Source organism: Delphinus delphis, chromosome 8 (genome assembly GCF_949987515.2).
Source record: "Delphinus delphis chromosome 8, mDelDel1.2, whole genome shotgun sequence".
NCBI classification, from domain to species: domain Eukaryota; kingdom Metazoa; phylum Chordata; class Mammalia; order Artiodactyla; family Delphinidae; genus Delphinus; species Delphinus delphis.
In genome coordinates, this window is record NC_082690.1 from 5,968,507 (window position 1) to 5,993,631 (window position 25,125).

The 25,125-nt window shown below is 56.5% G+C and overlaps 1 protein-coding gene across 1 annotated transcript; it reads right to left on the bottom strand.

The window, feature by feature from the left end:
- Window positions 1-23,693, bottom strand: ADAMTS15 (ADAM metallopeptidase with thrombospondin type 1 motif 15). The gene is made up of 8 exons (XM_060017096.1): window positions 22,611-23,693; window positions 11,534-11,666; window positions 10,629-10,796; window positions 10,168-10,451; window positions 4,787-4,964; window positions 2,894-3,075; window positions 2,618-2,793; window positions 1-1,122 (listed from the first exon to the last, which is right to left on the bottom strand). The coding sequence occupies exons 1-8, from the start codon at window positions 23,565-23,567 to the stop codon at window positions 348-350; spliced, it is 2,853 nt and encodes a 950-aa protein (XP_059873079.1). The 5' UTR covers window positions 23,568-23,693; the 3' UTR covers window positions 1-347.
- Between the last annotated feature and the right edge of the window lie 1,432 nt (window positions 23,694-25,125).

The following is a 25,125-nucleotide window of genomic DNA, read 5'->3' on the forward strand; positions in this document are numbered from 1 at the left end:
TCGCCAGGCTGCCGGGCCTTGGCTCTTCCAGCAGCCTGCGGCCTCCCTGACGGGGGCCAAGGTCCCTGAAGTTCCGCTGGGAGGCGCCCATCCTCCAGGTCCCTGGGAGACTGGGCCCGGTGCCTCCTGCCCAGCTCCAAGCACCTCGCAGCCTCACCCCGAGGCTGGCCCCGGAGGAGCCGGGCGTGAGGTAGACTGTGCCTTAGTGACTTAGCTTCCCGGCCCAGGTCCTTGTCCCTGGATGTGGGTGGCCTCGCGGCTTGGGCCCCGGCCAGTGCCCTCGGCCCGTGGCCGTCCCGGAGACAGCAGCGCGAGGGGCTGCAGAGTTAAGCGGCGGAGCGCTCCGCTCAGCACGGCCTCAGGACACAGAAGTCCAGCTCCTGGGGCTTCCGGCGCAGGTTGCACCGGTCCCGGGCCAGCAGCCGCCCTCCGTGGCCCACGCACTTGAGCGGACGCCTCTTGAAGCCCCGGCCGCAGCTCTTGGAGCAGGGGGACCAGGCGCCCAGCTCCCAGGCCGGGCAGGGATCCCCACAGGCGCGCGTGTCCGCCGGCCGGTGGGCGGCGTCGCAGGCGGATGCCCCGCGCTGCCCGGGGGGCCCGCGACAGTCCACGGGCCGCCGCTGCAGGCCGCCCCCGCAGCTGGCCGAGCATGGCCCCCAGCTGCCCGCCACCCAGCGTGCGGGGGCCCGGGCGTCTGGCTGCTCCACCTGATTGGAGAGGCTGAGGACACTGTTGTGGAGCACGGAGGGGGCCCGGGGGTCCGTGGGCGGCGAGGCCCGGTCCTCCCGGGGCTCCTTGGGCAGGTAGAAGGAGTAGCGGACCCGGGGCGGCGTCATCTTCCCCACGGAGAGCACCTCCACGGTCAGGGGCTCCAGGATGGGCCGCGAGGCCTGCAGGCTCTCCACTGCGGTCCCCGTGCCGCTGTAGCGCAGCAGGCTGCCCTTCACCACCAGGTCCCGCTCCACGGCCGACACCACGAAGTGCCCGTTGAGCAGGTACTTGCCTTGGCTGTTCTTCAGGGCCAGGTAGTTGTCGTCTCCGATCAGCCCTTTGTAGCCGCGCTGGCGGATGTCGATGCTGGAGGCGCCCGCCGGGATGGCGACCACGAAATTGTAGCCGTGCCTGCGGCGGCAGAAGAGTAAGCGTTAGACCGATGCCTGCCGCAGGACCTCGCTGCCCTCCGACGCCGGGACGGGTTCCCCTTCCCAAACCCCGGGCAGGTCACACAGGTGGCAGAGTACTGGGCCTGGCCCAGCCCATGGGTCACACAAACCGAGAGGTGGGGAGGCTGTGGGCACATCGGCCGGCCCGTGGATGTGCTGGCTGCGCCTACCGCCTCCAGAGGGAGCGGAGAGGAAGGGGGAGGAGGACGGGAGGGGCCGGGGCTGGGGCTGATGCAGGGAGGTGCACACCCTGGGGTCAGGGACCTACGCCAAGCCCTGGCTCGGGCGCCAGCTCCCTGGTGGTTTCAAGCAAATCAGCCTCTCTGGGCTCCAGGGGCCTCATCTACGCAATGAGCAGGTTAGAAGATGTCTCAGCTCCTTCCCACTCCACTAGTCTATGAAAGGGACACCTGCCATTTAGCCCGTGAAGAGAGTCCGGGGATCTACCTTTAATTCCCAGCCCGGTCTCCCCTGCGGGTCCCTGAGGGACAGCCTGCAACACCATCTGCCTGCAGCACCCGAGTGCCCGAGAGGCTGCACCCAGGGCTCGGCAGGGGGCACTGTGTCCTGGGGGCGGGCGAGGCTCCTGGACAGCCGTCGAGGCCTTACTGCCACCAGCACCTGGACCCCCAAGTCCTCAGAGCCAAGCACACCCCTCGACTGAGACAGCAGGGACTCTGCTTGCCCCTGCTTCTTCCAGAGCTTGGGTCCGGACTTTGCAAGGAGCACATCCCCGTGAAAATAAAGGGACCTTGGAAAGGCAGAAGCCCAGGCTCAGCAGAGACATTTCTTCGGCTGATCTGGGCACCCATCTCCCACGAGGGGGCTCCCTCAGTCCCAGCCGTTCGCTCCTCTGTCTCCCTGCAGTTTAGTGCCATTCTCAGCTTAATCCTGTCCCCAAGGCCAGGGCCTCGGGCTCAGAAAAGGGGGGGGCTGTCACATCTGTCCCCAGGTGTGTTTTGTTATCATCACCATGACCATTTAGTGAGCATCTATTACGCAGCAGGTACTATGCTAAGCATGTCACTTGAATCAACTCCCTAATCCTCACAGTAGCGGGACATGAAATATCCTAGCATCGTGCTCACTTTACACGTGGGGAAATCTAGAATTCTTGAGATTGCGTCACCTGCCCAGCTTCATCCAGAACATGGGGAACTGGGACTCGAACACAGGTCAGTCTCACTCTAGAGTTCTAGACAGAACCCTAACAACTCTGCCAAATGCCTGAATATCGTCTCCAGCTAAGTGGCTCCTAGTCAAGCCTTCGTCTTTGTCGGATGAATGAATGAATGAACATCATACTTGTAGCCGAGCCCGAGTGGCCTCTGAGGCAAGGGTACCGGCCGGGATTTGACATTTACTCCATCTCACCCAAGCTTCCAACGCCTGGGGGCAATTCCACGGGAATTGCCCTCCTTCCCTCCCCCCACCCCCCAGGGCTCAGAACTCACATGGGCTTGGTGAAGAGTCCAGACACCTTCTTACAGCTCTTATTGTCTCCCCCGCACACCCCACACTTGTCGAACTTCTTCTTGGAGCCCAGGTTCCCGTCGCAGCCAGCCTTGATGCACTTGCCTTGGACGCAGACCGAGGTGGAGTCAGGGGTACACAGTGTGCCGTCCACCACCTGCAGTGGCCCAGGAGGGGGAGAAGAGGAGGGGGGCAGCTCAGCCTGATGCTCCCCAAGACGCCACCCCTGCCCTGGCCTCCTGCCCAGGCTCACCCACCTTCGGTGCCAGCACGTAGAAGTAACCGGTGCCGTTGGCTCGGCAGATGAGTTTGCACTTGTCCCGTGGGGAGACGCCCGAGTACTTGGGCACCCAGGCCACGGCCAGGCTGAGCCGGTTCGTGCTGCGATTGTAGCCGTTGAAGGCCTCGCACTGCTCCTCCCGGAAACTCTTGCCAGAGGCTGGGGAGGGGGAACACATGCAGGAAGCTAAAGGGAGGGCCAGGTGGGGAGAGGGCAAAGGAGAGACGCCCCCCGGGGGTGCTTCGCCTCCCCTGGCTCTAAACGGTTCCTCCTCACCCTCAGCCGGGGCGTCCTCATCACTGAAACCACCCCACCCCAGAGGACCACGGCAGGCGGGGACCAAAGGATGCAGGAGACAGATGGCAACGCATCCCGCGGGCAGTGTGCCGCCTCCCCCAGTGGTCTGGCCTTAAGTTCCCTCGAACAGGAGTCCTAAACAGAACCCCCCAGCAGTCTATTGAAACTGCGTTCAGAACGTTCTTAAATGCATAAAATACATAGATTACAAAGAACACCAATTGTATTTATATGCAACTATCGATATATTTTGAAACATATTTGTGATTTATGTGCTTCCTTGTTAACCCATTAAATAACAAGATCCAACAGTGAGTCTAAAACCCGCTGTAACTATGAGCTAGTGATGAGCTCAAACGCCATTTTAAGGAATCTGCAACAACTGAAAATATGCAACACGTGAAAATACCCATGATCTCTAGTGGCAGAGCCACAGGTACTGTGACTAGCATTGTAGTCTGTTGCCTAATTAAGAGAAATACTAAATTTGGGGTGGAAAGGTTAGTAAAAACTACTAAATTTCTAACTGAAGGAAATACTAAATTTTAGATTAAAAGGTTAGTAAATATAGAGATGTCATTTTCCTCCCACCCAAGTTCTTGAGGCTTGGATAAAGAATTCCTGCTTGGGGGGCTTCCCTGGTGGCGCAGTGGTTGAGAGTCCGCCTGCTGATGCAGGGGAAACAGGTTCGAGCCCTGGTCCGGGAAGATCCCACATGCCGCGGAGCAACTAAGCCCGTGCGCCACAACTACTGAGCCTGCGCTCTAGAGCCCGCGAGCCACGACTACTGAGCCCGTGTGCCACAACTACTGAAGCCCGTGCGCCTAGAGTCTGCAACAAGAGAAGCCACTGCAGTGAGAAGCCCGCACAGTGGAAGAAAGAGCAGCCCCCACTCGATGCAACTAGAGAAAGCCCGCACGCAGCAATGAAGACCCAACGCAGCCAGAAAGAAAAAAAGAAGAAGGGAGGGAGGGAGGAAGGGAGGAAGGGAGGAAGGAAGGGAGGAAGGAAGGAAGGAAAGAAGGAAAGAAAGAATTCCTGCTTGTATACAAGTAAGAATGGTGTCTGAGTTTGAAACTGGGCTGTACCTATCCCAATCTCATTAAAAATAGCAAGAAACTGAGAATGTGGAAAAGATGTAATTTACTTTTATCCCAGCAAATTACAGACAGCTGATCGTGGTCTGTAGGAAAGTCAAACAAGGGATATGTAACAGTTCCTTTTTTTCTAAACCATATTATTTCCATTCTGCTATTGTTATTGCAAAGGATTATTCTCAGAAAACAAATTAAAAGCTAACCTATTAAAAAAAAAAAAACTTCTGCTTATGAAGATGGGCTTGTCTGTTCTTAACTAAGAGGGTTCTAGTATCCTGTCCCCTTGGGCCATCTAGACTCCCAGCCTCAGCATCAGAGGAAGACAGCCCTGGCAAAGTGGCTGGGCCAAGAAATGATCCCCAGGTTTCTGCACAGCTGCACGTCCGGACTGTGCCCTGGGAGTAAGAATCTCGACTGCAGGAGCTCTGTGGCCTCCCGCCCACCTCCCCAGCCCGGCCGCGGCCGCCCCCGCTCACCTGAGCTGGGGCAGGACTCCAGGCTGCAGGAGCGGTATTTCACCCTCACTCCCTCGCAGTACTTGCCGCCGTTGGTGGGGGCGGGGCTGCTGCACTGCCTCCGAGCCAGCTGCACGCCCCCGCCGCAGGTGCGAGAGCAGGGCCCGTAGGGCTCCCACTTGGACCAGGAGCCGTCCACCTGTGAGGAAGGGTCTGTTACGTCCCTGCGGGGTCGGGGCACGGCACCCACACGCTGAGCCCGCACAGGAGCCCCTCAGGGACAGCCTCCACCGTGCCATCCCACCGGAACGAAACCCACTTTGTGCCACGAGGGAGAAAATGAGCAGCAAATGATCCTGTGCCCGGGACGCACACACGACACTTCAGCCCATTGATTAGCGAATGCCCACTGCCCCCAGTTACCCAGGAGGCCGCGCGCAGGACAGGGCTCCTGGCTGTGGAGTCAGGCAGGCAAGTTCCACCCGGGCCTCTGCCCTCGCCACATGGGTGGCCTTGAGCAGGCAGAGGAACTTCCTTAAGTTTCAGGTGCTTCGTGTGCAAAAATGGGGCCAGCACATCGACCTCGGGTGTGAGGTCAGACGGAAGATTTAAATGATGCAGCGTGTGTGAAATGTCCCAGCTCCGTGCTTACCACCGCGAGGGAGCTCAGGGTTTCTCTTTCTGTGTCGTTAGTGACCTTACAAAAGTCTCTGAGTCTAAAGGATGGCCAGTAAACCGTGTCGCCATAGATATCTGAATATTTTTATTTGTAAGGTTTCCATAATTCAGACTTTTCACCAAACCAGACTGGTCTTCACCTCAATCCGGGGTTAAATTTGAGAAAGTTTCACTACAAGCAGATGTAATGTTTGTGCTAAGAGGAGATAAAGACAGGAGGCTATTGAGCAATCCTGAAACTGTTTGGCTTTGGGGTGAATTATGCAGTGTTGTTTTAATTTCAAGAGGGTGGAGAAGGGAGAGAAAATTTACAGTCTTCATTATGTTTTTCTTAGGATGACAGTAAAGCCAGTTCTCAGCCCTGAATACACACGAGTTGGGCAACAGGGCCCAGGTGTACGAGGCTGGTGGAGAGGCTGTCACAGGTCACCCAAAGCCGCGAACCTGCACGGAGCCCGTCAGGAACTGGCTGCAGGTAAGACAGATACCTTAACTTAGGTAGATACTCAGAGTTTCGTCCTGAGGAAGGACACTTTCCCTTAACCCTGCTTTCTCCTCAAGCCATAGCCCACCTCATTCATGCCTTCCCTTCCTCAGAGAATCAGCCACACCTGCTCTTTCTACCTGCTCCCTCCTCCGTGCCTTGCAGTACGGGCTCTGTCCCCATTGCACCACGGGAACTGCTCTCTCGAAGGTCAGCAGTGTCCCCTCTCAAAGGTCAGCAGTGACCCCCCCTAAAGAATGAAAGAGTCCGTGCCCAGGCCCGTGGTCCCCAACCTTCAATATTTAACTTTGCTCCTTTGGCTTCTGAGACGATGCTATGCTTTTTTTTTACCTGGCATCACTTCTTCCTACCCATTCCTACAGGAAACACTCCTGCCATGTGCCATTCACTCACTCATTTGCCAAACATCTGTTGAATTCCTACCACAAGCCTGGCACCATGTGCAGCAAACCCCTGCCTTTGAAGCGACTGCATCCCAGCAGGGAAGACAGACCATGAAAATAAGCCTGCGCACATGGTGTCAGATGGGGTTAAAGCAGGTGTCCGGAGCGGGAGATGGGGAGGGCCCTGGAGAGGGGGCTGCCCTGTGTTACAGGGGGGCATGGAGGCCTCACCGCTGAGGTGACATTTGTACAGAGGCCCGAAGGAAGTATGGGAGTGAAGCATGTCGATACTAGGGAAAGAGCGATCCAGCGCAAAGACCCCGAGGAGGCAGCAGGAAGAGCTGAAGACAGAGGCTGGGTCTGAGCGAGAGGACCTGGCTTGCATTTCAAAGGATCGCTCTGTCTGCTCTGGAGGGAACTGTCTGTAAGGAGTAAGGTCAGAAGCAGGGGGACCGGTTAGGAGGCAGGGGGGATAATCCACGGGGCCGGGGGCGGCGGCGTGGAGGGGGTAACAGCAGAGGAGGTGGTGAGAAATGGTTAGGCTCTGCGTCGATTCTGAAGACAGTCCACAGGGATTGCTGGACGCGCGTCTGGGGCAAAGAGGCGTTGGCCTGAGCGCATGGGAGACGCCAGAGCAGGTTCGGGGTGGTGACGAGGGCCTGCATTTTACAGATGTCGTATTTAGGACGGTCATCAGTTATCCAGATGGGGCGATGGAGATCCAGGGAGACAGGCAGTGTCCAGGAGAGAGGTCTGGGCAGCAAACTTGGGAGTGTTCGACATGTAAACGTAAAGGGCGTCTACAGCCAGCGATCTAGACGCTCCACCTGGGAAGGTGGCGTGGATCTTGACAGGGGCGAGGACCGAGCTCTGCAGCACCCACCCCAATGCTGGGAAACAGGAGTGTGAGGAAGGGGCAGCTGGGGGGGAGGAGGGAAACCAAGGCGGGTGAGTCTGTGTCCTCAGGGCAGAGAGCCATGGCCAGGTCAAATGCTGCTCGCAGGTCAGGCAGGAATCACCGAGCAGCAACGTGCAGGTCATTGGTGACCTTAAGAAGAGTTATTTCAGAGAAACAGGAGGACTGAAAGCCTGTTGGGAATGCGCTCCAGAGAAAAGTGGCAAGACAGGCGTTGGCAAGAGCCGGTTCATACAACTCTTTCAAGGAACTTTGCTGTAAAAGGGAGTCAGGTAGGGGCTTCCCTGGTGGCGCAGTGGTTGAGAGTCCGCCTGCCGATGCGGGGGACGCGGGTTCGTGCCCCGGTCCGGGAAGATCCCACATGCCGCGGAGCGGCTGGGCCCGTGAGCCACGGCCCCTGAGCCTGCGCGTCCGCAGCCTGTGCTCCGCAACGGGAGAGGCCACAACAGTGAGAGGCCCGCATACGGCAAAAAAAAAAGGGAGTCAAGGAGAGAGACTGTGATACATGAGAACGGGAAGGATCGTGAGAAGTTTAGTTTGAGGTGAGAGAAACTACAGCAAGCATGCATCCTGATAGGAACGATCTGACTCAACACGGGGACAATCTGATGCTGCAGGAAAGAGAGGAGATTGACAGGGTGCTTTCCTTGAAGAGACGGCAGAGGAGAGCATCGGAGTGCAAGGCACAAAGCCTGGCCGCAGGCGAGCGTGTGGGCAGCTCGTCCACTGTGCAGGAGGAGAGGCAGCACCACGGGCGCAGAAGCAGGTCCGACGGTGGATGCGGTGCTGGGAGCTGGTGGGAGTTCACGTCTGATAACTTAAATGCTTCGTTTTTCTTAGGGAAAGAGGAAGAAAGGTCACAGGCAAAAGTGAAAAATGAGGAAGAAAGAGCTGGTCATAGAAGAGAAAAGTGAAGATGTGAAGTAACAGCTTAGGTGGTTGGGAGACTGAGAACTCAGGAGATAAAACGTGATGTGACCCCTGGGCAGGCCCACCGCAGTGTCCAGGTCATTGATTCAAGCTGAGGCCAGCGAGCAGGACTGCGTGTGCTTCTCCGGCCATGTTCACCTACACTGGCACCACTGAGAAGGTGAGGGAGTCGGATGCCACCAGGGTTGTGGCTTAGCCCAGTGAGTACGAGGAATGGGGACGGGGGCAGAGGAGTGTACGTGAAGGAGTGGTTCCAATGATGGACCACTGTGTCTCAGCTCAGTAAGAGGCTGGTGAGGGCCTGAGAAGCCTGAGGGACGATGGAAAGATGTCAGGTCAAGGGACTGTAGGTCAAATGGGATTGAAGAATTGCCGGAGTCCTAAAACTGGAGGGAGTGAGCTGGGAAAATCGGGCTTCAGTGGACAGAGTGGGACCCCTGAAATGAGATCTCTGGGGTGACTCATAGGACAAGTTTTGTGCTTTGACTTTAGCTAATGAAGGCAGTGTCCTCCCTAAAGGGCCAGGGTGGAGGAGGGACAGTTCGCTCAGAAAGAAGGTTGAGGATAGAGTGGGTTTGGCTCCTGATGGATTGAGAGGTCCAGAGAGCTTCCCCCATCACATTTCCTGTATCCAGTATCCCCCTAACCAACCTCTTTATCCTCTGACTCATCTTCCCAAGAGAAGGAACTGGCAGTGACCGGCCTGTCCTCGGGACCTTCCGGCCTCAATGCATCAGGCTGGTGGTCAAGGCAACTACATGCTAGTAGCGAACCACCCTCCCAAAGATGCCCCCAATGGAGTGCCCATCCACGCTAGCCTCCAGCTCAGCCCACCACCCAGACTCTGCTCCAGCTCTGCCTGTTGAGACCCTACTCATCCCTAGAGGCTCTCTTCAAATCCCACCTCCTCACCAAGGCTTTTTCAGGCCCTTCTGATCATCATTAATCTCTCATCCCTGCTCTCCACGACACGTTCTCGCACTCTGTCTCAACACACAGCACACACCCCTCTGCGTCTTGGATTACAGTTACATTTCTAGCTCCCCCACTAGACTGTGAGCCCTCTCTGACATGGCCCATGTTTCATTCATTTTTCTGACCACCACAGTACTTTACCCAGATCCCTGAATAGAGCGAGCGGGTTGTTGCCTAATGAATGAATGAAGCTTTAATTAAACGTATATTCCCAGAACACAGAAGGTTCTACATCATTCTGTACCATGCCCATCTCCGGGCAATGGATAAAGTGCTTGGTGAATGCTTTTTTATCATTGATCCATGGCCTCTGAGTACATGAAACCCCAAGGCAAGCCCTCCCGTGGCCAAGGCAGGGGCAGGAGCGGGCTGGACAATTCCCGCCGGGATCAAGGGAGAAGATGGGCCTCTTTCTTATTCCTTTTGGTGGAAAAGCGCAAATCCCTTTGCTCTCCCAACCCAAGATCTGGAGAAAATAAAGTTTTTATTATATTCAGAGAGTATTTGGATTCTGAATTTGTTCCGGTTTGGTTGCTATTCCTGTTTATCGGGAAAAAATAACTTTTGTTCATTTATGTTTCAACTTCAAAAACAACCGATCACAACAGAAACTGAAGCTTGGTTCGGGATGTAACAAATAGGGTTCTGAGCCTGGCTCATCTTGAGCCCACGGCTCCCTGGCCATGAAACACCCGCTGAGGGCAGAAAGGAAGGAGCGGGCAGTGAGCCAGTCCGAGCTCCAGGTGTTGGGCTCCAGAGCTCCTGCCAGGGTGCAGCTCAGGGCCGGGCCCGCTGCCCCTGGGAAAGCACCCCACCTGCCTACGGCCTCACCAGTTTCTCTGACCGGCCTCATTTTTGTCTCCGGTTTCAGAGTCTAGAAGGGGCCAGGACCACAGCCAGGGCAATCGAGGCACAGAGCAGCAGTGAGATAGTTACGGCCACACAGCAGTGTGTGCCAGGGCTGGTCCCCAGGGCAGGTCCCTGGAGTCCACCCCCCGCCCCCCAGCCCACTCACCCTGTGCTTGCCGAGGCTGCGTCTCTCCACACAGGCCCCCTTGAGGCAGAAGCTGCCGTCCCCGCAGCTGGTGCCGTCGGCCCAGGGGAAGTGGCGGGTCTGGCACAGCGTCTGGCCCTTGGCCTTGCCGGTGCACCACAGCTTGCTGCAGCGCTGCATGTAGGGGCAGGGCTTGGAGCCCACGCCGAAGGCCAGCTCGCACTGCTGGCTCAGGGGGTAGCTGGCACCCGGCAGGTCCTCAGGCAGGGACACGGGCTTGCTGGGCTCGTCCAGAAGACAGTCGCCTGCGGGGGGCCGAGGGCGCTCATCAGGGGCGAGCCAGAAAGGTGGCCGTGGCCAGCACAGGGTCTCGACGGGAGCGGGCATGAAGCCAGGGGAACGGAATGGGCCCCGTCAGACGCCGCGGGTCACGCGGCACAGACAGGGCGGGGCCGAGCCCGCCTCCCCGGGGCCCCGCTTACCGTGCCCGCTGTCCAGGAAGTCAGTGACGATGGCGGCGCTGCAGGCCGACCAGGGGTTGGCGCGGTCGATCTGGATGAGCGTCGGGGACATCATGTGGTTGCCCCGGAGCTTCCCGAACACCTCCTCGCACACCTTCACGTTGTCGTGGGGCATGTTGAACACGTGGCCTGCGGGGGAGGCGAGAGGCCTCAGAGGGCGGCTCGCGGGCGAGCATGGAGCAGCCTGGGGGGCGGGTGGGGGGCGGGAGCTAGAGGACCTGAGTCTACGGCTTTCAAGCGGGTCATTTCTGCCTAACGGTAGATTGCTTCGCAAGCGTCCTCAAGATCATGTTCCTGGGGACTGACTTCCCTGGTGGCGCAGTGGATAAGACTCCACGGTCCCAATGCAGGGGGTGCAGGTTCAATCCCTGGTCAGGGAACTAAGATCCCACGTGCATGCCGCACCTATGGAGCCTGCGTGCTACAACTAAGGAGCCCACGAGCCGCGACTAAGGAAGCCATCTGCCACAACGAAGGCCCAGTGCAACCAAATAAATAAATAAATATTTTTTTTTAAAAATCATGTTGGGGTTTTATTGCTGTTATTTTAAAAATACAGAGAGAGAGAGAGCATGATCTCACAGGTCCTGCCCTGCCCATCGGCTGTGGGCTCAGTGAGGACAGCAAGGTAGGGAACGTCCTCTCCCCTTGGCCCCTAGTTGATGAGACACTCTGACTGCTGACCGACACAGTGCCACCGGCCACCTGGGCTGGGGCGATCGGGAAAGTGAACCATCACCAAGGGCGACTCTGACCCTAAGGAAGGAGCCCCAGGGAGCAAAGATAGACGCCCACCCCTGCCCAGAACACCCAGTGCAGGCCCAGAAGGGCACTCTCCTCCCTCCCCCAGGAGCCCCCAGCCTCACCCAGCTCGTGGGCTGTGGTGAAGGCCGAGGGAAGCCCGTCGTCCTCGATCACAGAACAGCTTCTCTTGGGGTCGCACATGGTGCCCACGTCAGCCATGCCCAGCGTGTCACAGGTGGTGGCCCCGCACAGGTCCTGCCCAGGTAGGGGAGAAGCAGAAGCCGGCCGGAAGTTAGAGACGCCACAGAAGGACCAGATGGGAAGGAGGGGCACTCCCCCCCGCTCCGGGTCCCAGCAGGCCTGGCACTTTCCAGCCAGGCCCTTTGCCCAGGGGGGCTGCAGGGCTGTCATTCATGGAATGCACGCAGGGAAAAAGCCTCAGGAGGGAAGCTCGGTGGCTTGCTGAGAAGATGCAACCCAAATCCTACCCAGGGAGGCCCTGGGAGGAAATTAGGAGGTACAGGATTACACTGAAAGGACCATCACTTTCTATAGACACAGCCTTCCAGCCCCGAAAACGGCGACTCCCCAGCCGGGTGAGGTTCCGGTTGTGGCTAACTGGGCAGAAGGGGGTGGAAGCTTGGCACCACGCCAGCCAGGGTCGGCTCTGGGAGCCTCATCCTTGATGAGGGACTGCCTTTGGACCACCATGAATTAAGCTCAGATTCTCAGCCAACGGGTCACTGGCCAAGGGCCCGCCCTGCCCAAAGCCCGGCTTCCGCGGGCTGGGAGTAGGCAGAGAGAGGCAGAGACAAGCCCGGATGCAGACCCAGCTCTACTGGCCACAGAAGCTTGGGGGACCACGGGCTCCACAGCCGCTCCAAAGAAGATAATTACATGAGTCGTGACCTAAGCAGGAAGGTCCCTCTTTCTGTACTGAAACAGCCTGCAGCGGGGCCAGAGCCTCTGGCAGCCCTGATGGAATACTCTTCACGTACGTGGAAGGGTCTCCTGGGGGCACAGCTCGCAGGACTCAGGAGCATCATGGGCCAGCAACGCATCCAGGTGCCTTCGGAGCCCGGAGAAATAGGATGAGACACCTGTACACATTCTGCTCCTCCTGAGAAGACACTTTGAAGGGTGACACTGGTACTTTCTACGCCACATCCCTGCCTTTAACGTGGTTGGCATTTGACAGTTTACACGAAGTTGACGTGCAGCATCTCGTGTAATCCCCACCACAGTCTGAGGAGGCAGAGGTATTATTACACCCATTTGTCAGCGGTGGAGACCGCGACTCATATCACAGCTAATCACGGTGGCGACTGAGGAAATGCTGACACTGGGCGGCACCTGACACACACAGCGCCAGTTAATCCTCCAGCATCCGCTAGAGTAATGACGGCACCATCACCCTCCACAGACACCTCTTCAGACTCCCCTGAAGCTTAGAGAAGCTCGAGTCCCAGTCAGGGTCTGAGGACTGGACAGTCACCCTCTGTCCGCTTCATCGCAGCTGTTTACTCAGCGCCTCCTGAGTCCACGCACTGCAGGTGTTTCCCCCGCGAGCCCAGGGGCTCACACAACAGGCACAGAGAGCTGTCCTCAGCTGTGTATCTCCCTAGGGGTGTATGTGTGCGTGTGTGTGGGGTGTGTGTGTGTGTGTGTGTGTGTGTGTGTGTGTGCACGTGTGCTGACGTGGGGAAAAGGTGGGCAGCCAGGGCGTGTAAGGGGGACCAGGGAGCATAGGAGGAAACGTGGTCACAATACAGAAAATCAGCAAAATTTAATCCCAAGCGCTCAGCAGTTTACCACCTGAGCGGTCAGACTTGGCTTCTCACGGTCAGGTGACAGTCACACCTCCTCATGAGTTCACAGTGATTCTGGCCAGAGAGCTTCCAGGGTGATCAGACTGAACCCGAGGGCACCCGAGTCACTGGCGGGTAAAAGGCTGTCCCGCTCTTGCTCGCGGCTCTTCTGTCCCTTCTGGGAGCCCCCGGGGGGACCTCGAATTCCGGTCTCTTCCAAGTCCCCTTCCCTCTCCAAAGGCTCACTCCCCAGAAAGTTCTCCCTCCGCCAGAGTCCTGAAACCCAGAAAACACCTGCTGTCGGGACGCATGAGGGCTGGCGTGGGAGAGGCTCACCTGACCGGTGGTGGAGGGAGCGTGGCCGCCCAGGAGCAGGCTGGGCTGGTGCAGCGGCCTGGGAGCGGAGGACAGAGGGAGGCAGGAAGGCTCGTGCAGGGCCAGAGGGAGATGGGCACGAGAGCACAGGAGCCCACAGACGTGGTCGCCCCTGAAAGTCCTAGCCTGGCGGTCACAGCCCGTAGGGAGAGCCTGCAGGACGAGCGTGTCACACTGTCCCCGGGCCACTATGTGCACCCAGCACTGGCCTAGTGTACGAGAGGGCACGGCAACGAGCACCAGGAAGCCCAGAGTCTGGTCCTGGCCCACCACGCCGCAGGTGTGTCCCTTCGGGCAAGTCACTCCTGTCCCCTCGTTCTCCTCCTCTGGGGAAGGGCCAGCTCCCAGCTAAAACCCAGACGGTCCCAGCACCTGAAGCCTCTGCTCCTTCCCGATCCCAGGGTGCTCAGCCCACCCCCACCCCCACCCCCTGGCCTCTGGGTTATAAAAGGAGCACCCAGAACGCTCTGCTTGTAGCATGGAAAGAACCCTAACGCTGATCTGGTCTGCTGACCACACTGTGTAGTTGATAAAACTGAGTCACAGAAGCGTGAAGTCACTCACATGGAGATTCAGAGGCCCATCCCCTGCCCTGCTCGGCGGAAAAGGCTAGAGCAGGGTGAGAGCTCAGGCCGGAGTCCGGCAGCCGCGCCTGCCTCTGTGGTCAGGAGGTCCTTAAAGCCAAAAGCCGCCTTCCTCTCGGTGAGTGTGGATTCTCTCTGAAGCAGACATGCAGCTGCAGGCCCTTCCTGGCCAGGAGCAACCTGTTCTTTCCATCAAGAAATCCCAGTTTCCCTGGATCAAACAAGAGCAAGGCAAGAACCGGCAAACTTCCTGAGGGTCGGACGCAGCTGACGGCAGCTGCTCCGCGGTACCCAGCCCATCGCTGTGGGAAGATCAGCTGCTTGGGGTCAGAGGTGCCGCCCGGCCCTCTGCCTGGTCCTTCGCCCTGAGTCAGGACTCAGATGGGGCCTCCCTGGGCCTCCACGCTTTGAACTCCCACAGGTGGCTGTGCAGGGTCCCATGGTGCCTCGCTTGTGGCCCTGTGTGTCTCCACCCTTCTGGAACGAACTCAGATGCACCCAAGCTGCCTTAACCTCTTCAGCTCAGGCACTTGTCTCCAGAAACTGAAACGGTTCTGGTTCCTTCCACCTGGAGGGCGTAGGCACCGCCCAGCCTAGCCCCTCGCTATTTCTGGTGATTTGCCATTTCTTGTAGCTGCAACTGCCTTTCCAAATGACCCAAGAATCATCTTAGCCAACAGCTTAATCCTCCTGGATTATTCTTTTCTGATTGTCTCTTTTTATAAAAATAATTTAGGACTAGAGCCACATTTTGGAAACAAATCAATAAATAAGGATAACGCCTCGCAGCTGCCTTCCTTACGGGCTTCCTTCCACCTCCTCTCACCTCCCCCACCATCTGCTGAGATGCCGTGTTTTCAGCGGTAGGAAGAGAGGGAGACCCACAAAATCAAGCACATTCATTTTTTTAATGCGGCAGAAGATACCTGTTCCGACGGCGCCAACTTCCTGCTCACACCGAACTCCTACGTGTGCGAGCCAGCGCTCACGTTCACGGCCGCGTCACAGCTTCCAAGAATTCTACTCCCAGAACCTCAGAGCCGCCCTCTCATTCTGCAGGTGAGGAAACTGAGGCTCCGTGAGCTCAGATCACTCCCCCAAGGCCATGCCGCTATGACGTAAAGAATGGGGTCCGCATCCATGCCTCTTGACACCAGGCCAGCAGTGGCCTCTGGTCTGGATAGCACCACACGAGTTAGGGTATCCTAATCGCTGGTGAAACCACCCTGCACTTGTACTAACACTGCCCCACAGCTTGTCACCCAGCTGAATCTCTCAGGCGTCACTGGATTTCTTCATCCAACTCAGAATCCACTTCTGTTTGTAATCTCCGAGGATGGGAGGGCATGGCTTTGTTAGAAGAAAAAAAATCTAGCAGTTCAGTGCCTGGGCGGTGTGACTCAGGACACCTGGAAGAAGAGGTTAGCTCACCCAGGCAGCTTCTATCAGCAGATTCCACTGGGATATAAACACCTCAAGATATACAAAGTGGTATCCCAGCAAGAGATGGACGAAACCAAACACGAATTACATCACCGAGGAAGCAGAGCAACCTCACCGCAGGAAGACCAAACAACTTTCTCCAGAAGCCGTCACTTCAAGGAAGGGTGCGTGCCATGTCCAACAGTAGCTGGCCTTCATGCACAGATGATATTCTGAGCGCTTTACCTGCTCGCTTACAGAATCCTCACAGCAGCTTTATGAAGGAGATGCCATTACCAGGCCGTGTCCTACAGATGAGACCCGGAGAAGATGCGTAACCAGCCCAGGGTCAAATGGCAAGCCCAGGTTACACTAGGAGGGAGGGGCCGAGGGAGGGCTGAACCCAGGCAGTGCATCAGCAGAGCTGGGCCCTCCTCACCCTTACATGCTACTTCCAGGGCACGTGCTCCCAAAGAACGAAGGGGCTGGGGGGTCTCAAGAGGGCAAGGTCATCCATTCCGGACCCTCTGCCCCCAGAGCGCTGGTGGGTCACAAGTGGGCAGAGGCCGGAGAGGCCCGGGGAGAGGGGAAGGCAGGATTAAAGGCCATGAGTGCTCTGGGAACGGGGTCTGCGCCAGGTCCCATCCCACACCTGCACGGACACACTGACCCCAGCCCTGCCGTGCACCGTCTGCCGGCTCCTCCTGGGCAAAGCCTGATGGTAGAGAGCGAAGATGAAATGCCAAAGAACCCGAGGCTCCCTCTCCCAGCCCTGCAGCCTCAAAAGCTGGATGAACAGCCCCCAGGAAGGGAGGTGAAACTACCTGAGCACTCAGAGCGCTGTGGTCCTTTCACCGCATCAGCACCTCCCTCCTGCGAACACACTGAACAATGGCGACATGCATGGGCCCATCGGAAGGGCTACGAAGGTGTAGAGGGGTCCTGCCCGGAAGGTCAGTGGCAATGGCGACCGTGGGGCCCGGAGTTTCCACACAGATGGGAAGGGTTGGGCACACCTGCAGGGGGATGGGGCAGAATGCTCTGAAGCAGGGCCGTCTCAAACCTCAGCTCTGGCCAGGGACCCATCGGTCACGGCCGGACAGCCGCAGACATACTGAGCAGCACTCACGCAGCGACGGTACCGGCTGCCGTAACCGGGCACCAATTCTGGGACCCTCGGCAGCTCGGCCCCTCAACAGCCCTGACGGTCCGGTACCCTGGTCGTCTTCATTCTCCTTGTTTTACAGGTGAGGGGAGAGTAGTTCAAACAGCTGATTCGCTGCTAAAAGTGCAAGTGCCAGGATCCCAACTCAGCTCTGCCCGACTCCGCGCCTGTGTTCTTTCCTTTGCGCCCTGCGACCCGGGCACGGTGTCACAGCAAGGTGAGCGCGAGGGCCCCACGCGAGGCCAACACCTACAGAGACGTTGAAGGGCAGGACCTACTGAGGGACCGACCTCGCTGGCCCTCCTGACTAACCAGAGTTTAAAAAAAGAAAGAAAAGATTCCAGGACACATTCCTCCCTCCAAACTTCCTCCCCACCCTCCCCCATCACTCCCAGCTTGCTTATTTGCTGTAAGAAACGGGGCAGAAGAGCTATCACCCTACAGGCCAGGGAGAATCATCTCTCCTCCTCCCTCCCAGAAGGAGTGGGGTTGAGTTTCCAATTAGTGATAAAGATTTACAAACTACTAAATGACAGATCTACAGCTGTCTCTCTCTCTCTCTGCTAACATCTTCCTCCGAGACCTGACTTCAAAAAGCTTCTCACAAAAGACAAAAACTCTAATTCGAAAAGACACAGGCGCTCCAGTGTTATAGCAGCACTATTTACAATAGCCAAGACCTGGAAGCAACTTAAATGTCCATCGACAGATGAATGGATAAAGAAGATGTGGTATATTTATACAATGGTATATTATTCAGCCATAAAAAGGAATGAAATCATACCATTTGCAGCAACATGAATGGATCTAGAGATTATCATACTAAGTGAAGTAAACCAGACAGAGAAAGACAAATATCATATGATATCACTTACATGTGGAATGTAACAGAATGATACAAATGAACTTATTTAAAAAACCCCTAATAGACTCACAGACATAGGAAACAAACTTACAGTTACCAAAGGGGGAAGGGGTTGGGGGAGGGATAAATGAGGAGTTTGGAACTAACATATATACACTTACATATGTCTTATATATATATATATATATATATAAACTATAACACATATGTACATATATAAAATAAACAACAAGGTCTTACTATATAGCATAGGGAATGATACTCAATATTTTGTAATAACCTATAAAGGAAAATAATCTGAACAAGAATATATATATATATATATATATATATATATACACATATATATATATGTATGAATCACTTTGCTGTACACCTGAAACTAATACAACATGGTAAATCAAAAAAAATTAAAAGATCCTGGTGACTTCCCTGGTGGCACAGTGGTTAAGCTTCCATGCTCCCAATGCACGGGGCCCAGGTTTGATCCCTGGTCAGGGAACTAGATCCCACATGTATGCTGCAACTAAGAGTTCACATGCCACAACTAAGGAGCCCACGAGCTGCAACTAAGGATGCCGCCTGCCACAACTAAGACTCAATGCCACCAAATACGTAAATATTTTTTAAAAAACATTAAAAGATCCTGACAAAATTATGATTCTTTTTATTGTGTTGGGAGATGTGTGTAAAATCCATATTATTATTTTATTATTAGCATTTCTTTTGTCGGAACACTAAATTTCACTGCCATATGCTGCAACTAGTTGATCATGGAAAGAACTGGCCTCTGTTTCAAATGAGGGTCCACAATGTGGGTCCTTTCTGCACGGTGTAGAATACATATACATCCCCACAAAACCCAAGGCCAGAACGGGAAGACGAGCGCCAGCCTTGGGACGTGAGAGGAGGAACGGTGAGAGCATGAGTGAGGAGAGGAAGAGAAGAGAACGAGGACAGAGAGCCTGCCTCGATGACCCCACAAGAGGAAGAAGACAACGCGGAAGAAATCGGGGAGAGACGGGGACGAGGGAGCAGCAACCACGGTACTCAGTGCGGCAGGAAAAACCAGTAAAGGAAGGAATAAAACCCACAAACTATGAATCCTAAAAAACAGCCAGTCCCATGGAGGAAATGTCACAAATAGCAAACCAGAAGGTGGCCTGAGGAAGGGCCTCCTGCAAGATAGAGAACAAGCTTCCTGTCCCATCACCACCACCTCCTTCCTTCTTGCCTTTCCTTCGGTCCAGCATCTGTCTGTCCCTTGTTCTCAGCTTCCAGACTGCAGTGTTAAAGAGAATGACCCCCCTCTGGGCTTCCAGAAGACAGGGTCCGAGCCTTCGCCAGGGCACTTACACAGCATTGTAATGGGTTGTTTCCTTGTCGGGGTCCCTGACACACAGTGAATTCCTGGAGGCCAGAGGCCACATCTTAGGAGTATCTGTAGCTCCACAGCCCAGGATAGTACCAGAAATAATAGATGCTCAGGAAGTGTTACGAGAATGTATGGATAAATGAATGGAAGCCAGTGGACCACGAAGTTGCCCAAACAGCAGAGGCGCTAGACCTAAAGAGAGAGAAGGCCTGGAGAAGTGCGGTCCCACTGGACCACTGCCCAGCACAGCAGAAGCCACAGAAACTCCTCCTCTCAGAAATAAATGTGCACATGGAACGGCTGGCTCTCATTCTCCACACATCCTGGTTCCAGTCCTCTGTGACCTCACCCTGCTGTTATGAGCTGGAGGCTGATCGCTTCGCAGAATCCAACGTGCACTCTTCCTACGGGAATGGACTTTTTCCGAATCTTTAAGGAAACTCCTCAAATTGTCAAAATCTTTGCTGTAGGATCCATTGTTTCTCCTTTGTGGGCAGTAAAGGATCCTCCCTGGGTCTCATCTTCCCAGTGTTTTGATCTCAATACCCCACAGCCCTCCATCCACCTGCCAAGGGGACAGCAGGCTCCCCACAGCCTGGCCCGGGCTTGTTTCCACCGCTACAGCTCTGAGACGTCAGAGGGGAACTCCACGCCTGCCGGGCCTGACCTCCTCCTGCTCTCTGCTGGGCACCCCGGCACCGGGAGCTCCCTGGAGCTGCTCTCACCTCTTCCTCACGGGAGGAAGTACTGTCCGGCCAAGCCCGACCCCTTCCTAACTGCTTCCTCCCCGTGAGAAACACAACCGGAGTGCAATCAGAAAGAGGCAATCGCCATTTTTCCAATTTCTCTGGGGCAACCAAGAAATAGGTGACTCTAAAGGGACTTCCCTGGAGGTCCAGTGGTTAAGACTCCACACTCCCAATGCAGGCGGCCCGGGTTCGATCCCTGGTCGGGGAACTAGATCCTGCATGCCACAACTAAGAGTCCACATGCCACAACTAAAGATCCCGGACACAGCAACGAAGATTCCACATGCTGCAACTAAGACCCGGTGCAGCCAAATAAATAAATAAATGTTAAAAACAACAACAACAAAAAAAAACGGTGTCCGTCAGTTCAAGGTCCTTTAGAAACAAAAGGTAATTTACAAAATAAGCACCTTCCTAAAAAACGTCTTATCCAAACAAATTATATATATTCTTTTCAAAGTTTAGTTTGAAGAAGCATGGATTACACCACTATTCCAATAAATAGGGTTTAAGCAGAGACGCTCACACATCTGATTTAAAAGATTACTCCCCACCCTTACAAAGTAAGACAAAAGTCCCTCTCGCGTTGGAGCAGAGAGGAGGCCCCAAGTTCCTGGAGACCACGTCGGCCTCCGTCTAGAAAGAGCAGCTGCGCGCTGGTGTTCTCATCTCATACTGTACCTTCCCCGGGGAGCTCAGGAATGAGCCATTCCTGAGACTCTGGGAATGCAGCAGGCCCTGAAGTCTGTACCGGCCAGGAGGAGGAGGGACGTTTGCTCTGAAGCATGAAGCGCATACCTGCATGATGGGCCTGCCGACACAGCCTCCCCGCTCTCTGGCTTTGCCCTCTCCACGCCCAAGGGAAAGACAGCTTCTAAGAGTCACACCACGCACATCCCATGCACATTCCGACCCAAGTGGTCATACATCTTGTACCCATTATGCATGGTCAACATAGCCCCCTAGGGGAGGTCTAGCACACACCACTGACAAACAGAAGCTGTCACGCTGTTTGATTGCTTCTTCTTCAAAAGGCGGATCCTTCTGACGGCATGGCCCCTATTCCCAGCAGGAGTGCTCTTCCTACGGCTGGTTCCAAAAGTCAGCCTCACCACCAGGCAGTAGAGACGGAGGTCTGTTACTTTAGACCAGTGAATGGCCTCCACAGGGGCAACGCAGGTAGCAGATGGGGCAACAGCTGCTTTGCCCATTAAGAGATCCTGTTCTTGGCCTTTGCTTTTTCCCCAGCCATCTGACTGCCGAGTTGGGCTGTGTGCAGAGGTTGAAGCCGCCTCCTTTGCAGCTTCCCCGTGACTCAGGCAGTGCTTGTAGGGGCTGGGCAGTGACAGCTCCACAGACCTCAGTTGGAAGAATGAGCGCAAGGAAACGGACTCGGGCCAAAGGCCTCCCTAGAGGAACCAGGTGGTGGGAGGAGAAGGCTGGGAAAGGAGGAAGCTTAGCTCCAGGAAGGGACCAGCTGTGCCAAATGGGTTAGTGGGGAAGTCTTCAGCTCCTGTTCCAGCCCCGTGTGCGCCAGTCCATCTGGATACAGTGGAGAGTCAGGGCCCCATAGGTACCCGAGGATTCCTTGCCACCCCCAGAAGCCTGCGGTTGTGATGTCAACAAAACAAGAGCCTGGCACAGATTCAAAACACAGCCCCCCACATCAGAGGGCGCAGCAGGTCACATGGATACTCGCTTTCCTCCCAGTCTCCTGTACCTGAGAAATTTCAAGAATTCGAAAACACAGCACCCAGTCACCGCAACATCTATGAATCTAAATTTTCAATAGATCCGTATCAAAAGGCAGAGCTGCTTTTCTGATCTGCTTTTTTGATCTGTCTTTCTAATCCCAAGACTCGGTATCTTTCCAGCCCTGCAGCTGAGATCCCCAGATGCTCTGCCCCGAGCCCACTCCACTTCCGCACCGCCAGGGCCAGGAGATGGAGTCCTGCGGTCAAGCACCATCATAGGAAGTGTCGGTGAGTCTGGGTCATGAGCAGCCCTGCCTGCTCTGCCCGGAGCCTACATCAGGACACAGGGTCACACTCCACCAACAGGGATACGGGAAAAGTGGAAGAGACGTTCTCAACTCAGCTCTGAGTGAAGCTCCACTTGACACTCCAAGCCTCGAACGGTTTGCCTGCTCTGAATGGGCCAGAAGGTCCTCCAAGAGGAGACAGGCCCAGCACAGACAGATGGAAGAGAAGCAGCGAGGAAGACGGAAATGCTGCCTGGACTTGACTGAGTCTCCGTCCTTTCACTGCAACCCACGAAAAATCCCAAACGAGCCCCTCTATCCCAATCCAGCTTTCCCAGGCCCAGGACAGGTAGAGGATAACGGTGTGTTACCCACGAGAAAGGCACCAGGCGCTCAACTTCCAGTTCCACAAGCAGAAAAAAAGAAGCATCGGAAGGATACGTCCGAAAGGACTTAGATGCCTCCTTACAGTAGGGGCGGACCTCGCCAACACCATCCTCAGAGCGCCTCCTATCTGCCTTGGAGACAAACTGCGGCTCCGGGGCGGCAACTTCCTGGGTTCCGGCCCCTCGGCGCTGGATCCAGGAGGCGCTCATTGGCCGCGCCGGGCCTACACCTTCCGAAGGAGCAGGCGTTCCTCTGACCGCCCACGTGCATCCGTATGCACAAGAGCCGGGGCTCCACCGAGCCTAGGAGCCGGCTCTCCCCGGAGGATCCCGAGTGGCAGTCGGAAGAGGTCAACGAGATTTCAACTCGGGGGTGGGGGATGGAGGTGACTGCGCGCCACAGAGGGCATTTAGAGAGTTAAGGGCAGTGACCTCCCCCCCAAAAAAATGGAGGCTATCTGGGTCCAAAGAGGTGACAAATCAACTCACCTGCCGGGTGAAGAGGATGGCGGTGTCCCAGTACTCAGGGTGCTTGTCACTCACTTTGTTCAACTTCTTCTGCCACGCGCAGAAGTTGCGCAGCGTCAAGGCCGCGTTGCCCGTGACCTTGGGCCCCGTGTCGCGGTCTCCGAGAAGCAGCACCTTGACCACGACGATGTTGATGGGGTTGAGGATGCTGGGATGGCGGTAGAGTCGCGCCGCCGTGGCCAGCAGCGTCAGCAGATAATGCTCCAAGTCCGCGCCGTGGAACTTGACCATCGACTCGTCCGCCACCACCAGCGTCTCCACGTACCGCGGGATAGACACGAAGCGCTTGGCGCGCCCGGACCTGCGCGGGCTGCGACCCTCCCCTAAGCCGATCCGCTGAGGCTTGTAAGGGTCCAGGGCCTGCAGGATGGAGGGGTTCCAGCCTGAGGCCACCCCGCAGCGAGACTTGGGACCTGCGGGAGGCCCGCCGGGGGTGCCCCGGCGCTGCAGGAGGTGTGCGCCCTGGCTGTTGCGCTGCGCCGCCGGCGCCCTGGCGTTGGGCAGCGGGCTAATGACGTACTCGGCGCCTCGGTAGCCAAAGGCTCCGCGTAGCCCCCCGCACAGGCTCAGGGCGGCGAACGAGTCTGGCTCGGCATTCACGTCCCCAGAGTAGAAGCAACGTCGCAAGTCCGGAGAGCTCCCGATGAGTCCCTGGAGGGGGACGCCCAGATGCTCAGTGGCGAAGGCGGGCGCCAGGAACTGAGCATCCGGCGTCAGGTGTAGGTAAAAGTCCTCCTGAAATGCTGTGATCTGAAAAATGAGTCCCTGATCCCCGGAGTCCTCGGGACCCCGCCAGTAGTAGTGGCGGCCGTTGATGTCCGGATCCAGTCGGATGGGGACCACCACCTCTCGCTCTGGCTCTGAGCCTCCAGCGGGTGCCCCGGCGAGAGCCAGCGTTAAGATGCCCAGCAGAAGCATGGCGCCGGGCAGCGCACAGCAGCGCTCTGGGAAGGGCTCGGCCGGCTCCCCGGCCGCCGGCACTGTCTCCTCGCAGCCCGTACACCGGAACCACCGACGCCTGGGACCGCCCGCAGCTCCCAGAAAGGAGAGCCCCGGGGAGGGAGACTCCTCGCAGAGCAGCGAGCGTGCACCGGGCAGTTCGCGCCTCCTACCTGTGCCTTTCCAAGCAAAGCGCGCCCTGGGAGCCTAAGTACAATCGCTGTCAAGTGCAAGGACGAAGATTTGCAGCCGAGAACTAGAGGGAGGTGTCGGCCGCTCCTCCGAACCGCAGCCGCTCCGCTCGCAGCGCCGCAAACCAGGCGCTGGGCGAGCCTATTAAAGGCCCCCTCCTCTTTGGACTGCCCAGTCAGCGCCCTCCCTCCCTCCCCTCCCTCCCAAAGCTTGCAGCCTCCTGGGGCCACCGAAGAACTCGGTCCCGCCTCCCGAGCGGAGAGCCACTTGGCGGGGAGGGAGTGGCGTTGAGCTGAGGCAGGAGGCGTGGGCTGGCCAGAGAAACCAGCGCCGGAGTCTGGATTCGTGTCCTGCCCTCACGCTAAGTCCCAGTGCTCGACACATCAGTCCGGACCCACCATCCGGCCGCTCTCTGGGTCTTAGCCTTTACCTCAAGGCAGTCGGGGTCAGGAGTTGGACATGAAGACCTGCCACTGACCCCCTCATCCCTACCGTTGCAGCATCCCTGCTGTTTCCTCATCCTAGTGTCCCCTAAAAGTCCCAGAACCAAGAATTGCCCCCTGTACATGTGCACATTCGCGGGCACATGGAGGGACCTTCTGGAAGCCGGGGCCGCCCAGGTCCACAGTCTGCCACGGGGGCGGTGGTGTGCTGGCTGGGATGATACTGAGGGTTAATGTTCAAGAACTTTGCCAGTCGGCTCTTCCACAGTCATTCCTAACATTTTAATTATGTGAACTTATAAATTATGTTTAATAACAAGCCCCATCGCTTCCTAATTATTTGTGCAGAGTCATCTGAGCTCTTGAGCCTCGGAAGCCACCAACCCTCCAGGACAGCCCCCAGCGCAGGGGCGGGAGGCAGCGTAAGAGGTGCTCTTCCCGCCCCAGAGGGGCTGAGGCACTGGCGGACGGTGGGAAAATCATCAAGAAAAAGTACTTCCTCCCTGACTTCCTCTCATCTGATCCTTGACCAAGTAGACGCAGGACCCTGGAGTGCACGCTGAGGGTGTGTGGGCGGGATGTCCGTCTGTCCGTGAGCTCCCGCTTACTGTGCGGGGAGTCCGAGGGGCCCGGTGTCAGGCTCTGGGCCCCGAGGTCCTCCCTAGCTCGCCGTAAAATCCACGTCTTTTCTTCTGACCAGGGAGGAGGTCAAGTAGAGGAAGGAAGCCTTTCCTAGTCTCTCCTGATACCGGGAACATCTTCCCAGAACCAAAGGGCTCTGGGTTGAGTTTGCAAGAGGAGGGGGCAGGAGACTATGTGACACAGGGAAGCATGAGAGGGGGGTGTTCAGAAGAAGTTTGGAATTTTCTCAGGAAAGTGGCTGCTCGCGAGTAAACAACCCT

Coding starts and splice junctions, on each gene's coding strand:
- ADAMTS15 (XM_060017096.1), bottom strand. CDS start 23,567: ATGCTTCTGCTGGGCATCTTAACGCTGGCTCTCGCCGGGGCACCCGCT. Junction 10,452..10,628: donor CTTCCTGGACAGCGGGCACG/GTAAGCGGGGCC, acceptor GGCCCCCCGCAG/GCGACTGTCTTCTGGACGAG. Junction 2,794..2,893: donor TCTACGTGCTGGCACCGAAG/GTGGGTGAGCCT, acceptor GGGCCACTGCAG/GTGGTGGACGGCACACTGTG.